Below are 17,500 nucleotides of genomic sequence, written 5' to 3' on the forward strand. Positions count from 1 at the left end.
ATATACTACATACTGATCTATAGTAGTGGATGATATACTACATACTGATCTATAGTAGTGGATGATATACTACATACTGATCTATATACTACATACTGATCTATAGGAGTGGATGATATACTACATACTGATCTATATACTACATACTGATCTATAGTAGTGGATGATATACTACATACTGATCTATAGTAGTGGATGATATACTACATACTGATATATAGTAGTGGATGATATACTACATACTGATCTATAGTAGTGGATGATATACTACATACTGATCTATAGTAGTGGATGATATACCACATACTGATCTATAGTAGTGGATGATATACCACATACTGATCTATAGTAGTGGATGATATACTACATACTGATCTATAGTAGTGAATGATATACTACATACTAATCTATAGTAGTGGATGATATACCACATACTGATCTATAGTAGTGGATGATATACCACATACTGATCTATAGTAGTGGATGATATACTACATACTGATCTATAGTAGTGAATGATAAACTACATACTGATCTATAGTAGTGGATGATATACTACATACTGATCTATAGTAGTGGATGATATACTACATACTGATCTATATACTACATACTGATCTATAGGAGTGGATGATATACTACATACTGATCTATAGTAGTGGATGATATACTACATACTGATCTATAGTAGTGGATGATATACTACATACTGATCTATAGTAGTGGATGATATACCACATACTGATCTATAGTAGTGGATGATATACTACATACTGATCTATAGTAGTGAATTATATACTACATACTGATCTATAGTAGTGGATGATATACCACATACTGATCTATAGTAGTGGATGATATACCACATACTGATCTATAGTAGTGGATGATATACTACATACTGATCTATAGTAGTGAATGATATACTACATACTGATCTATAGTAGTGGATGATATACTACATACTGATCTATAGTAGTGGATGATATACTACATACTGATCTATATACTACATACTGATCTATAGGAGTGGATGATATACTACATACTGATCTATAGTAGTGGATGATATACTACATACTGATCTATAGTAGTGGATGATATACTACATACTGATCTATAGTAGTGGATGATATACTACATACTGATCTATAGTAGTGGATGATATACTACATACTGATCTATAGTAGTGGATGATATACTACATACTGATCTATAGTAGTGGATGATATACTACATACTGATCTATAGTAGTGGATGATATACTACATACTGATCTATAGTAGTGGATGATATAACACATGATCTCTGTCTCTCTCGCTCTCTCTCTCTCTCTCTCTCTCTCTCTCTCTCTCTCTCTCTCTCTCTCTCTCTCTCTCTCTCTCTCTCTCTCTCTCTCTCTCTCTCTCTCTCCCTCTCTCTCTCTCTCCTGCAGCTGATATCCTGGTCTACATCAATGACAGCTGTGTCCTGGGTCTGTCTCATAAAGAGGTGGTAGAGATGTTGAAGTCTGTCCCCATGGGTCACAGTGTGGACGTTGTGTTACGGAGAGGCTATCCCATGCTCTACAACCCAGACGGCTGTCCCAAACAACCCCTGACCCCTTCCGCCTCCTCCTCTCCTCTTGAACCTCTCAGCGCTGCAGCCACCCCTCCCTCCACAGCCACCGCTCAGCCCCTCTCCACCCCCGGTCCTGGCCCTGCCGAGCCCCCCCAACCTCCCGGCCTGGCTAACCTGAATCGTACAATGTCTCATCACAACGGAAACTATCTCAGAGTGGCGGGAAACTCAGGGTCGGGGCTGGACGCTAACGGGAACGCGGCAGACCTGGTGTCGGCGCCCCCCTCCTACCCGCTGTCTAACGGAATCCTTAGCTCTTCCGCCAGCTCAGCCTGTGCCCCCTCCTCTCACAGTAGGGGCATCCCTCCTCCTCCCCTGCCTGAACGAACGTCCACCAGCCAGAGTGACTCAGAGGAAGGAGCCTCAGGTGGAGCGACACAGAGGTAATTAACCCTAACCAACTAACTAACTAACCCTAACTAACTAACCCTAACTAACTAACTAACCCTACATAACTAACTAACTAACTAACTAACTAACCCTAACTAACTAACTAACTAACCCTAACTAACTAACTAACCCTAACTTGGTTGTTTTCAAACCTCTCCTCAAGGACCCCCATATGTTTCACCATGTTGTTGTAGCTCTGACCTAGATCACCTGATGTACCTAGTCAAGGGCTTGATGATTAGTTGACCAGTTCGATCAGATGTGCTAACATAGTTCAAATACACTCCAATTGGCATACCACCTCAACAGATCCACAGATGATCCAAAGGTGACGCAGTCTCTATTGCACTTCACACGGCCCTTTCTCACCGAAGGAACGAAAGGAACACCTATGTTAGAATGCTGTTCATTGCCTACAGCTCAGCATTCAACAACATAGTGCCCTCAAAGCTCATCACTAAGCTAAGGACCCTGGGACTGAACACCTCCCTCTATAACTGGATCATGGACTTCCTGACGGGCCACCCCCAGGTGGTCAGGGTAGGTAACAACACATCTGCCACACTGATCCTCAACACGGGGTCCCACAGGGGTGCGTGCTTAATCCAATCCTGTACTTCCTGATCACCCACGACTGCGTGGCCAAGCACGACTCCAACACCATCATTAAGTTTGCCGATGACACAACGGTGGTAGGCCTGATCACCAACAATGATGAGACAGCCTATAGGGAGGAGGTCAGAGACCTGGCAGTGTGGTGCCAGGACAACAACCTCTCCCTCAATGTGATCAAGACAAAGGAGTTGATCGTGGACTACAGGAAAAGGGGGGCCGAGCACATCACCAACAAACTATAGTGAACATCGCACGACAACTTTTATTCCCCCTCAGGAGACTGAAAAGATTTGGCATGGGTCCTCAGATCCTCAAAAAGTTACACATCTGCATCATCGAGAGCATCCTGACTGGTTGCATCACCGCCTGATATGGAAACTGCTTGGCATCCGACCGCAAGGCACTACAGAGGGTAGTGCGTACGGCCCAGTACATCACCGGGGCCAAGCTTCCTGCCATCAGGGACATATATACCAGGCGGTGACAGAGGAAGGCCCTAAAAATGGTCAAAGGCTCCAGCCACCCAAGTCATAGACTGTTCTCTCGGCTACCACACGTCATGCGGTACCGGAGTGCCAAGTCTGGGTCCAAAAAGCTCCTTAACAGCTTCTACCCCCAAGCCATAAGACAGCTGAACAGTTAGTCAATTGGCCACCCAGACTATTTGCATTGACCCCACCCCCTTTTTTTTATACTACTGCTACTCGTGTTTATTATCTATGCATAGTCACTTTACCCCTACCTACCCTCATCTATATCTATTATCTACATCTACCTACAGCTATATCTATTATCTACATCTATATCTATTATCTACATCTACCTACATGTATATCTATTATCTACATCTACCTACATCTATATCTATTATCTACATCTATATCTATTATCTACATCTATATCTATTATCTACATCTATATCTATTATCTACATCTACCTACATCTATATATATTATCTACATTTACCTACATCTATATCTATTATCTACATCTACCTACATCTATATCTATTATCTACATCTATATCTATTATCTACATCTATATCTAGTATCTACATCTACCTACATCTATATCTATTATCTACATCTATATCTATTATCTACATCTATATCTATTATCTACATCTATATCTATTATCTACATCTATATCTATTATCTACATCTACCAACATGTATATCTATTATCTACATCTACCTACATCTATATCTATTATCTACATCTATATCTAGTATCTACATCTACCTACATCTATATCTATTATCTACATCTATATCTATTATCTACATCTATATCTATTATCTACATCTATATCTATTATCTACATCTATATCTATTATCTACATCTACCAACATGTATATCTATTATCTACATCTACCTACATCTATATCTATTATCTACATCTACCTACATCTATATCTATTATCTACATCTATATCTATTATCTACATCTACCAACATCTATATCTATTATCTACATCTACCTACATCTATATCTATTATATACATGTATATCTATTATCTACCTACATCTATACCTATTATCTACATCTATCTACATCTATATCTATTATCTACATCTACCTACATCTATATATATTATCTACATCTACCTACATCTATATCTATTATCTACATCTATATCTATTATTTACCTACATCTATACCTATTATCTACATCTATCTACATCTATATATATTATCTACATCTACCTACATCTATATATATTATCTACATCTACCTACATCTATATCTATTATCTACATCTATATCTATTATTTACCTACATCTATACCTATTATCTACATCTATATCTATTATCTACATCTATCTACATCTATATATATTATCTACATCTACCTACATCTATATCTATTATCTACATCTATCTACATCTATATCTATTATCTACATCTACCTACATCTATATATATTATCTACATCTACCTACATGTACAAATTACCTCAGTTCCTCGATGGGGCGCAATCAATTCACATATGGTGTCCAGGGCACAGCTGGGGGCTGAAGGGGGTCTATAACAAGCGGCAACGGTGAGAGACTTGTTTCTGGAAATGTGGATTTTTAAAAGTAGAAGCTCAAACTGTTTGGGCACCGCCCCGGATAGTATGACAGAACTCTGCAGGCTATCTCTGCAGGAGATTGCAACTCCGCCCCCTTTGGCAGTTCTATCTTGTCGGAAAATGTTGTAGTTGGGGATGAAAATTTCAGGATTTTTGGTGTCCTTCCTAAGCCAGGATTCAGACATGGCTAGGACATCAGGGTTTGCGGAGTGTGCTAAAGCAGTGAATAAAACAAACTTAGAGAGGAGGCTTCTAATGTTAACATGCATGAAATCAAGGCTTTTATGGCTACAGAAGTCAACAAATGAGAGCGCCTGGGGAATGGGAGTGGTGCTGGGGACTGCAGGACCTGGGTTAACCTACACATCACCAGAGGAACAGAGGAGGAGTAGGATAAGGGTACGGCTATAGGCTATAAGAACTGGTCGTCTAGTGCGTTCAGAACAGAGAGTAAAAGGAGCAAAAAATAAGAAAAAGCAGTCCGATATGCTCTGGGTTGATATCGCGCTGTGCAGACTGGCAAGTATTGATCGATCTGAGGCTGTCTGGAGTCCGAGTTAACGGTGATGATCGCTAGCAGCGGCTAACTGACTACTAGCTAGTTAGCTGGCTAGCTTCTGATGGGAGTTCCGGTTCTAAAGTATAAAAATAACAGATCTATTCCACATTGGGTGAGGGGGGTTGCAGGAGAGTATATTCAGTCCGTAGATGGAAAGTGAGATTAAAATATATACAAAATGTATATGAAAAAACTATATATACATGGGACAGGACGGGACAAGACAAACCACACGTTTTACGCCATCTTGTAAAGCACTTTGTGACAACTGGTGATGTGAAAAGGGCATTATGAAAAACAGTTGATGTGCTGTTTGATCTGCAGCCAGGTCACAGTTCTTAGTTTCCTCTATGTGTGTCAGACTGGAACAGAATATGATCTAACATCTATCATCCTGTCTCCCTCCTTATCCTCTGTATCGTCTTCCCTCTCAGATGGCCTCTGATGCGCTACAACGCGAACTCCCTCCCCACCCCCTCCTCCATGCTTCACCACCAGAGTGACTTCTCCACCTCCACCCTGCCCACCTCCGTCTCCAATCTGCCCCTGTCCCAGCCGGACGTGTGCACCGCCACCACCCCCGGAGCCCCCTGCCAACGACCCCCCATGCCCCAAACCTCCCTCATGCTCCCCTCGCCCACGGAGGTCCCCCCTTGCGGCTTCAATGGCTGCCCAGCCAACGCCCACCCCCACGGGGGCCACAGCGCGGCCAGTGAGGGAGTACCTGGTGGGGCTGGAGGAGGGGAGCTGGTCCCTGTGCCCCTGGGGAGGAGTGAGGGGGGTGGGATGGGGTTCAGTGTGACGGCGGGGGGGCAGGGGGGGCAGCTGGCCCTGGTGAAGAGGGTCTGGGACAGAAGGCAGTGCTCCTCCCTGCAGCCAGGGGATGCTATAGTCAAGATCAACGGCGCCGACGTGCAGAGTCTCAGCTTCGCTCAGGTACGACCGACTTTGGAGACAGTTCTACAGCTTAGAGGCTAAGATTTGGTTGATTATTGGTATTTATTGAAACAAATAAGCTCAATAGTAATCGTCAGTTCAAATAACATTCTGACAATGTTGAGTTATTGACACAGAGAATACTTAAAGACATATATATATATAGTATCAGTCATAAGTTTGGACACACCTACTCATTCAACCGTTTTTCTTTATTTATCCTACTTTCTACATTGTAGAATAATAGACATCAAAACTATGAAATAACACATATGGATTCATGTAGTAACCAAAAAAGTGTTAAACAAATCTAAATATATTTTATATTTGAGATTCTTCAAATAGCCGCCTTTTGCCTTGATGACAGCGTTGCACACTCTTGGCATTCTCTCCACCAGCTTCGTGAAGAAAACTTTTCCAACCGTCTTGAAAGAGTTCCCACATATGCTGAGCACTTGTTGGCTTCTTTTCCTTCACTCTGCGGTCCAACTCACCCCTAACCATCTCAATTGGGTTGAGGTCGGGTGATTGTGTAGGCCAGGTCATCTGATGCAACACTCCATATCTCTCCTTGGTCTAATAGCCCTTACACAGCCTGGAGGTGTGTTGGGTCATTGTCCTGTTGAAAAACAAATGATAGTTCCACTATGTGCAAACCAGATGGGATGGCGTATTGCTGCAGAATGCAGTGGTAGCCATGCTGGTTAAGTGTGCCTTGAATTCTACATAAATCACTGACAGTGTCACCAGCAAAGCACCCCCACACCATCACACCTCCTCCTCCATGCTTCACGATGGGAACCAGACATGCAGAGATCATCCGTTCACCTACTCTGCGTCTCACAAAGAAACGGCGGTTGGAACCAAAAATTTCACATTTGGACTCATCAGACCAAAGGACAGCTTTCCACCGGTCTAATGTCATTGCTCGTGTTTCTTGGCCCAAGCAAGTCTCTTCTTATTATTGGTGTCCTTTAGTATTGGTTTCTTTGCAGCAATTTGACCATGAAGGCCTGATTCATGCACACTCCTCTGAACAGTTGATGTTGAGATGTGTATTTTACTTGAACTCTGTGAAGCATTTATTTGGGCTGCGATCTGAGGCTGGTAACTCTAATGAACGTATCCTCTGCAGCAGAGGTAACTCTGGGTCTTCCTTTCCTGTGGTGGTCCTCATGAGAGACAGTTTCATCATGGTACTTGATGGTTTTTGCGACTGCCCAAAGTTCTTGAAATGTTTCGCATTGACTGACCTTCATGTCTTAAATTAACCAGAAAGTAATGATGGACTATTGTTTCTCTTTGCTTATTTGAGCAGTTCTTGCCATAGTATGGACTTGGTCTTTTACCAAATAGGGCTATCTTCTGTATACCACCCCTTTCTTGTCACAACACAACTGATTGGCTCAAATGCATTAAGAAGGAAAGAAATTCCACAAATGAACTTTTAAGAAGGCACACATGTTAATTGAAAAGCATTCCAGGTGACTACCTCATCAAGCTGGTTGATAGAATGCCAAGAGTGTGCAAAGCTGTCATCAAGACAAAAGGTGGCTACTTTGAAGAATCTAAAATCTAAATTATATTTTGATTTGTTTAACACTTTTTTGGTTACTACATGATTCCATATGTGTTATTTCATAGTTTTGATGTCTTCACTATTATTCTACAATGTAGAAAATTGTAAAATGGAAAAACCCTTAAATTATTCGGTGTGTCCAAACATTTGATTGGTACCGTACATAAGAGCTTGTTTCTGAAAGTCACTACAAGTCTATTTGAAAAAGGCCTTTGAAAAAACCGTGTGAGATGTTTGCCAATTTTCTTTAAACGTATTTTAACATGACCTCTGCTGAACATGGAAGGTCCAGCGGGTCCTCCAGAAACACACCAAGCAGGGAGAAGTAGTGCTGTTGGTTTACAGAGGAGGTAAGACCATTATACAACCTGTATAAATACTACCATTACTACCACAAATACACTGTATTTACCCATATAACCTGTATAAATACTACCATTACTACCACAAATACACTGTATTTACCCATATAACCTGTATAAATACTACCATTACTACCACAAATACACTGTATTTACCCATATAACCTGTATAAATACTACTAGTACTATTACTACCGCAAATACACTGTATTTACCTATGTAACCTGTATAAATACTACCATTACTACCACAAATACACTGTATTTACCCATATAACCTGTATAAATACTACTAGTACTATTACTACCGCAAATACACTGTATTTACCTATGTAACCTGTATAAATACTACCATTACTACCACAAATACACTGTATTTACCCATATAACCTGTATAAATACTACCATTACTACCACAAATACACTGTATTTACCCATATAATGTGTATAAATATTACTAGTACTATTACTACCACAAATACACTGTATTTACCTATGTAACCTGTATAAATACTACCATTACCACCACAAATGCACTGTATTTACCCATATAACCTGTATAAATATTACTAGTACTATTACTACCGCAAATACACTGTATTTACCTATGTAACCTGTATAAATATTTCCATTACTACCACAAATACACTGTATTTACCCATATAATGTGTATAAATACTTCTAGTACTACTACTACCACAAATACACTGTATTTACCCACATAACCTGTATAAATACTACTAGTACTACTACTACCACAAATACACTGTATTTACCCATATAACCTGTATAAATACTACCATTACTACCACAAATACACTGTATTTACCCATATAACCTGTATAAATACTACTAGTACAACGACTACCACAAATACACTATTTACCTATATAACCTGTATAAATACTACTAGTACTACCACAAAAACACTGTATTTACCCATATAACCTGTATAAATACTACTAGTACTACTACTGCCACAATACACTGTATGTACCTATATAACCTGTATAAATACTACTAGTACTACTACTACCACAATACACTGTATTTACCGATATACATACTAGTAATACTACTGCTGTTGCTAGCATTGGTGCAGTACCCTCATCCTGGTGTTCTTCCTGTTTAAATACTCTGTATGTAACATGAAACTTCATTTGTTTAGGTTTGAAACCACTTCAGCTTTCAGACCAGGTTACTGTGTACAGGATACAGGGTTGTTTCTCCTCAGAGATTCTGTTTCCTTGTGTTGGGTTCACTATTGACATTCTGATAGGTCTAGATGAGCTGAACGTCTCTCTCTTGGTGTTCAAATGATACGTTTCTCTCTCTCTCTCTCCCACCTCTCTCTCTCCCACCTCTCTCACTCTTCTGTCTCCCTCCTTTCTCTCTCTCTCCCACCTCTCTCTGTCTCTCTCTCTCTCCAGGGTCCCTCTTTTCTCCTGTCTCCCCTAACCTCTACAAGCCCCTCCCCTCTCCCCTGGGCCCCTCCTCCTCCCATGGCCTCCCATCCGATCTGCCTGCCTCCTCCTCCACCTCAGATGCCTTGGTGCCCCTGCACCTCCCTCACATCCCCCACATCCCCCCCAGCCACAGTGACCTCTCCCCAGCCTCGCCCTCCACGCCCTCCACAGATCTCCCCTCCCTGGTCCAGAGCACAAGCTTTCTGGACTCAGTCCCTGTAACCCTCACCCTGGAACCTAGAGACTGGCTTGGGGTGGAGAACGGTGGAGGGGCTCCCGGTGTGTTGAGGCCCCCTGGAGGTTGGGGAGGAGGAGCAGGACTGGGGGCTGTGGCCAAGGGCCAGGTGGACAGAAGAGGGGGAGGGGCCATTCTAGGGGTCAGGGGTCAGGAGGTGGAGCTACGGAGACGGCCGGGGGAGGGGTTCGGCTTCATCATCGCCTCAAAGGACCTGGCCAATGGGGGTGAGTCATTTATTGTCTATTTATAACCCAGTGTTGATCAAGGATCAGATCCTCTGCTTGTCCACATAGTTTTATTCATTATGATATAAAAGGGCAAAACTGATCATAGATCAGTACTCCTACTCTGAGGTGCTTTATGAATATGAAACCTGGTCATAAAGATAATTCCTTTGTTGTGTTATATGCTGCCCCCCCCCCCCCCCCCATCCATTTATAATTCAATCCCTTCTGGGTATTCAACACCTCTGGTTTAATTAACAAGGGCTTCATTACCTTCTGGGTATTCAACACCTCTGGTTTAATTAACAAAGGCTTCATTACCTTCTGGTTATTCAACACCTCTGGGTTAATTAACAAGGGCTTCATTACCTTCTGGGTATTCAACACCTCTGGTTTAATTAACAAAGGCTTCATTACCTTCTGGTTATTCAACACCTCTGGGTTAATTAACAAGGGCTTCGTTACCTTCTGGTTATTCAACACCTCTGGTTTATAATTAACACGGGCTTCAATGAGCCAACGCTATCTCATTGCCTCATAGCACTATAAACCTGTAACGTCTGCTCAATGAAGCTATGAATTCTGGGGCAATTCTGTCGATGTGTAATACACTTCCATCCAGAACAGATACAGTAGAATTCTGTTTATTTTGTTACCGACCGCCTCAATTCGATCTCATGTAGCAAAATGTTATTATAATTTTATAAAAAATTTAAATAGAGTCTCAGAGATAGAAAATGGTATATCATACACTGCATTTGCGGAAATAATGGGAAAGTAATTCTGCTTTGAAAGTTGATATACTTGTAACCTCACCTGAGAGTGAGTAGTTTAGTAAACAACCAAAGATTTCAAGACTAAAAGTGGTGAAAGTAGTAGCCTACAATAAGAAAATAATCTGGGTAATTATAGATATTCTACTCTACAGTATCTGGGTGATTATAGATATTCTACTCTACAGTATCTGGGTAATTATAGATATTCTACTTACAGTATCTGGGTAATTATAGATATTCTACTTACAGTATCTGGGTAATTATAGATATTCTACTTACAGTATCTGGGTAATTATAGATATTCTATTTACAGTATCTGGGTAATTATAGATATTCTACTTACAGTATCTGGGTAATTATAGATATTCTATTTACAGTATCTGGGTAATTATAGATATTCTACTTACAGTATCTGGGTAATTATAGATATTCTACTTACAGTATCTGGGTAATTATAGATATTCTACTCTACAGTATCTGGGTAATTATAGATATTCTACTCTACAGTATCTGGGTAATTATAGATATTCTACTCTACAGTATCTGGGTAATTATAGATATTCTACTCTACAGTATCTGGGTAATTATAGATATTCTACTCTACAGTATCTGGGTAATTATAGATATTCTACTCTACAGTATCTGGGTAATTATAGATATTCTACTCTACAGTATCTGGGTAATTATAGATATTCTACTCTACAGTATCTGGGTAATTAAGGGATATTCTACTCTACAGTATCTGGGTAATTATAGATATTCTACTTACAGTATCTGGGTAATTATAGATATTCTACTTACAGTATCTGGGTAATTATAGATATTCTACTTACAGTATCTGGGTAATTATAGATATTCTACTTACAGTATCTGGGTAATTATAGATATTCTACTCTACAGTATCTGGGTAATTATAGATATTCTACTCTACAGTATCTGGGTAATTATAGATATTCTACTCTACAGTATCTGGGTAATTATAGATATTCTACTCTACAGTATCTGGGTAATTATAGATATTCTACTTACAGTATCTGGGTAATTATAGATATTCTACTTATAGTATCTGGGTAATTATAGATATTCTACTTACAGTATCTGGGTAATTATAGATATTCTACTCTACAGTATCTGGGTAATTATAGATATTCTACTCTACAGTATCTGGGTAATTATAGATATTCTACTTATAGTATCTGGGTAATTATAGATATTCTACTCTACAGTATCTGGGTAATTATAGATATTCTACTCTACAGTATCTGGGCAATTATAGATATTCTACTTATAGTATCTGGGTAATTATAGATATTCTACTTACAGTATCTGGGTAATTATAGATATTCTACTTATAGTATCTGGGTAATTATAGATATTCTACTCTACAGTATCTGGGTAATTATAGATATTCTACTCTACAGTATCTGGGTAATTATAGATATTCTACTTATAGTATCTGGGTAATTATAGATATTCTACTCTACAGTATCTGGGTAATTATAGATATTCTACTCTACAGTATCTGGGTAATTATAGATATTCTACTTATAGTATCTGGGTAATTATAGATATTCTACTCTACGGTATCTGGGTAATTATAGATATTCTACTCTACAGTATCTGGGTAATTATAGATATTCTACTCTACAGTATCTGGGTAATTATAGATATTCTACTCTACAGTATCTGGGTAATTATAGATATTCTACTTATAGTATCTGGGTAATTATAGATATTCTACTCTACAGTATCTGGGTAATTATAGATATTCTACTCTACAGTATCTGGGTAATTATAGATATTCTACTCTACAGTATCTGGGTAATTATAGATATTCTACTCTACAGTATCTGGGTAATTATAGATATTCTACTCTACAGTATCTGGGTAATTATAGATATTCTACTTATAGTATCTGGGTAATTATAGATATTCTACTCTACAGTATCTGGGTAATTATAGATATTCTACTCTACAGTATCTGGGTAATTATAGATATTCTACTTACAGTATCTGGGTAATTATAGATATTCTACTTACAGTAACTGGGTAATTATAGATATTCTACTCTACAGTATCTGGGTAATTATAGATATTCTACTTACAGTATCTGGGTAATTATAGATATTCTACTTATAGTATCTGGGTAATTATAGATATTCTACTCTACGGTATCTGGGTAATTATAGATATTCTACTCTACAGTATCTGGGTAATTATAGATATTCTACTCTACAGTATCTGGGTAATTATAGATATTCTACTCTACAGTATCTGGGTAATTATAGATATTTTACTTACAGTATCTGGGTAATTATAGATATTCTACTCTACAGTATCTGGGTAATTATAGATATTCTACTCTACAGTATCTGGGTAATTATAGATATTCTACTCTACAGTATCTGGGTAATTATAGATATTCTACTTACAGTATCTGGGTAATTATAGATATTCTACTTACAGTATCTGGGTAATTATAGATATTCTACTCTACAGTATCTGGGTAATCTGGGCGATGGGGCGGGGACGGGGGAGTCGACACATGTGTGCTGGGGTCAGCGGCTGTAACCTTTGGACTACACAGGCCACACGTTTGCCTTTTTGACCAATCAGGGAATCTGTCTTGTACAGTACAGTAGAGTTCATTTATTCTCTGGTGTTAGTGTAGTGTATTAATCTGGTGTTAGTGTAGTGTAGTAATCTGGTGTTAGTGTAGTGTATTAATCTGGTGTTAGTGTATTAATCTGGTGTTAGTGTAGTAATCTGGTGTTAGTGTAGTGTAGTAATCTGGTGTTAGTGTAGTGTATTAATCTGGTGTTACTGTAGTGTAGTAATCTGGTGTTAGTGTAGTGTATTAATCTGGTGTTAGTGTAGTGTATTAATCTGGTGTTACTGTAGTGTAGTAATCTGGTGTTAGTGTAGTGTATTAATCTGGTGTTAGTGTAGTGTAGTGATCTGGTGTTAGTGTAGTGTAGTAATCTGGTGTTAGTGTAGTGTATTAATCTGGTGTTAGTGTAGTGTAGTAATCTGGTGTTAGTGTAGTGTAGTAATATGGTGTTAGTGTAGTGTAGTAATCTGGTGTTAGTGTAGTGTAGTAATCTGGTGTTAGTATAGTGTAGTAATCTGGTGTTAGTGTATTAATCTGGTGTTAGTATAGTGTAGTAATCTGGTGTTAGTGTAGTGTAGTAATCTGGTGTTAGTGTAGTGTATTAATCTGGTGTTAGTGTATTAATCTGGTGTTAGTGTAGTAATCTGGTGTTAGTGTAGTGTAGTAATCTGGTGTTAGTGTAGTGTATTAATCTGGTGTTAGTGTAGTGTATTAATCTGGTGTTAGTGTAGTGTAGTAATCTGGTGTTAGTGTAGTGTATTAATCTGGTGTTAGTGTAGTGTATTAATCTGGTGTTAGTGTAGTGTAGTAATCTGGTGTTAGTGTAGTGTATTAATCTGGTGTTAGTGTAGTAATCTGGTGTTACTGTAGTGTATTCATCTGGTGTTAGTATAGTGTATTAATCTGGTGTTAGTGTAGTGTAGTAATCTGGTGTTAGTGTAGTGATCTGGTGTTAGTGTAGTGTATTAATCTGGTGTTAGTGTAGTGTATTAATCTGGTGTTAGTGTAGTGTATTAATCTGGTGTTAGTGTAGTGTATTAATCTGGTGTTAGTGTAGTAATCTGGTGTTACTGTAGTGTATTAATCTGGTGTTAGTGTAGTGTATTAATCTGGTGTTAGTGTAGTGTAGTAATATGGTGTTAGTGTAGTGATCTGGTGTTAGTGTAGTGTATTAATCTGGTGTTAGTGTAGTGTATTAATCTGGTGTTAGTGTAGTGTATTAATCTGGTGTTAGTGTAGTGTAGTAATCTGGTGTTAGTGTAGTGTATTAATCTGGTGTTAGTGTAGTAATCTGGTGTTACTGTAGTGTATTAATCTGGTGTTAGTGTAGTGTATTAATCTGGTGTTAGTGTAGTGTAGTAATCTGGTGTTAGTGTAGTGATCTGGTGTTAGTGTAGTGTATTAATCTGGTGTTAGTGTAGTGTAGTGATCTGGTGTTAGTGTAGTGTATTAATCTGGTGTTAGTGTAGTGTATTAATCTGGTGTTAGTGTAGTGTATTAATCTGGTGTTAGTGTAGTGTAGTAATCTGGTGTTAGTGTAGTGTATTAATCTGGTGTTAGTGTAGTAATCTGGTGTTACTGTAGTGTATTAATCTGGTGTTAGTGTAGTGTATTAATCTGGTGTTAGTGTAGTGTAGTAATCTGGTGTTAGTGTAGTGTAGTAATCTGGGGTTAGTGTAGTGTTGTACATGTAATATGTGTAGTGTTTACACCATGTAGTCACATAAAAACTGATTGAATCTATATAGGTCAGGACATGTACTGTGTAAAGAGTATCAGTGAGGCGTCAGACCCCTAGAGAGATTGTTGAAAGCAGGCGTGTGTGCTTTAATGTGTGAGTCTGTGTCTGTGTGTCCGTACGCCTGTGTGTGTGTGTATGGTGCACCTGTGTCTGTGTGTATGGTGCACCTGTGGGTGTGTATGGTGCACCTGTGTGTGTATTTGTGTATCTGTTTATGCTTGCGGCTGTGTGTGTATGGTGAGTCTGTCTGTCTGTCTGTCTGTCTGTCTGTCTGTCTGTCTGTCTGTCTGTCTGTCTGTCTGTCTGTCTGTCTGTCTGTGTCTGTGTCTGTGTCTGTGTCTGTGTGTGTGTGTGTGTGTGTGTGTGTGTGTGTGTGTGTGTGTGTGTATGGCGAGTCTATGTGTGTATCTGTTTGTGCTCGCGGCTGTGTGTGTGTGTGTGTGTGTGTGTGTGTGTGTGTGTGTGTGTGTGTGTGTGTGTGTGTGTGTGTGTGTGTGTGTGTGTGTGTGTGTGTGTGTGTGTGTGTGTGTGTGTGTGTGTGTGTGTGTGTGTGTACTATTGTGCCACTCATGCCAATATGTTTGTCAATCTGTGTCAGCCACGTTGTCTCTGTTTGAAAAGTCAATATGAGTTCACACTCGAAACACGTGTTTCTATCTTTTCATGTTCTCTAAGCAGAAATGCAGTGAGCTGTAACTAACACACACCACATGATGTCATGGTTTAAATCTCACCGTACCTCACCGTACTCATCTGCTCTGGTATTCCCCTGAGTTTCACCTTCCTCCCCCTTCCATATCTCTCCACACACCACTTCATGTCCAACCTCCCTCCTTGTGTTATCCCTCTCCTTTCTTTCTGGCTCACTAATTCTCTCTCTCTCTCTCTCTCTCTCTCTCTCTCTCTCTCTCTCTCTCTCTCTCTCTCTCTCTCTCTCTCTCTCTCTCTCTCTCTCTCTCTCTCTCTCTCTCTCTCTCTCTCTCTCTCTCTCTCTCTCTCTCTCTCTCTCTCTCTCTCTCTCTCTCTCTCTCTCTCTCTCTCTCTCTCTCTCTCTCTCTCTCTCTCTCTCTCTCTCTCTCTCTCTCTCTCTCTCTCTCTCTCTCTCTCTCTCTCTCTCTCTATTAAATTCAACGGGCTTTATTGGCATGGGAAACATACAGTGCATTTGGAAAGTACTCAGACCCCTTCCATTTTTCCACATTTTGTTATGTTACAGCCTTATTCTAAAATGGATTAAATAAAACAAATCCTTATCAATGTTCACACAACACCCCATAAGGACAAAGTGAAAATCAGGTTTTAAGAAATGTTTGCAAATGTATACTTATTTACATAAGTATTCAGACCTTTTGCTGTGAGACTCGCAAATAAGCTCAAGTGAATCCTGTTTCCATTGATCATCCTTGAGATGTTTCTACAACTTGATTAGAGTCCACCTGTGATAAATTGGTAAATTAAATTGATTGGACATGATTTGTAAAGGCACACACCTGTCTATATAAGGTCCCACAGTTGACAGTGCATATCAGAGCAAAAACCAAGGCATGAGGTTGAAGGAATTGTCCGTTGAGCTCCGAGACAGAAGCCACTCCTCAGTAAAAGGCACATGACAGCTCGCTTAGAGTTTGCCAAAAGGCACCTAAAGGACTCTGAGACCATGAGAAACAAGATTCTCTGGTCTGATGAAACCAAGATTGAACTCTTTGGCCTGTATGTCAAGCGTCACTTCTGGAGGAAACCTGGCACCATTCCTACGTTGAAGCATGGTGGTGGCAGCATCATGCTGTTGGGATGTTTTACTGCGGCAGTGAATGGGAGACTAGTCAGGATAGAGGGAATGATGAACGGAGCAAAGTACAGAGAAATCCTTGATGAAAACCTGCTCCAGAGCGCTCAAGAGCTCAGACTGGGGTGAAGGTTCACCTTCCAACAGGACAACGACCCTAAGCACACAGCCAAGACAACACAGTAGTGGCTTCGTGACAAGTTTCTGAATGTCCTTGAGTGGCCCAGCCAGAACCCGATCGAACAACTCTGGAGAGACCTGAAAATAGCTGTGCATCTACGCTCCCAATCCAACCTGACAGAGCTTGAGAGGATCTGCAGAGAAGAATGGGAGAAACTCCCCAAATACAGGTGTGCCAGGCTTGTAGCGTCATACCCAAGAAGACTCCAGGCTGTAATCGCTGCCAAATGTGCTAAAACAAAGTACTGAGTAAAGGGTCTGAATACTTATGTAAATGTGATATTTCCGGGGGGGTTTTCATCAAATGTGCTTTGTTATTATGTCGTATTGTGTG

General features: G+C 39.8%; 1 protein-coding gene across 5 annotated transcripts in view; it reads left to right on the top strand.

Moving 5' to 3' along the window:
* Positions 1–17,500, top strand: part of LOC139557906 (membrane-associated guanylate kinase, WW and PDZ domain-containing protein 1-like) — a 170,713-nt gene that overhangs the window by 74,502 nt on the left and 78,711 nt on the right. For all 5 annotated transcript variants that reach the window (XR_011671489.1, XM_071373235.1, XM_071373237.1 and 2 more), the window contains exons 9-12: positions 1,436–2,003; positions 5,703–6,204; positions 8,070–8,133; positions 9,575–10,072. Coding sequence is in view for 4 of the 5 variants with exons in the window: in XM_071373235.1 (XP_071229336.1) it covers positions 1,436–2,003; positions 5,703–6,204; positions 8,070–8,133; positions 9,575–10,072 (1,632 nt within the window). In the remaining variant the exon portion in view is untranslated. The remainder of the gene's footprint in view (positions 1–1,435; positions 2,004–5,702; positions 6,205–8,069; positions 8,134–9,574; positions 10,073–17,500) is intronic.

The sequence above is a fragment of the Salvelinus alpinus genome, chromosome 28 (genome assembly GCF_045679555.1).
Source record: "Salvelinus alpinus chromosome 28, SLU_Salpinus.1, whole genome shotgun sequence".
Taxonomy (NCBI): domain Eukaryota; kingdom Metazoa; phylum Chordata; class Actinopteri; order Salmoniformes; family Salmonidae; genus Salvelinus; species Salvelinus alpinus.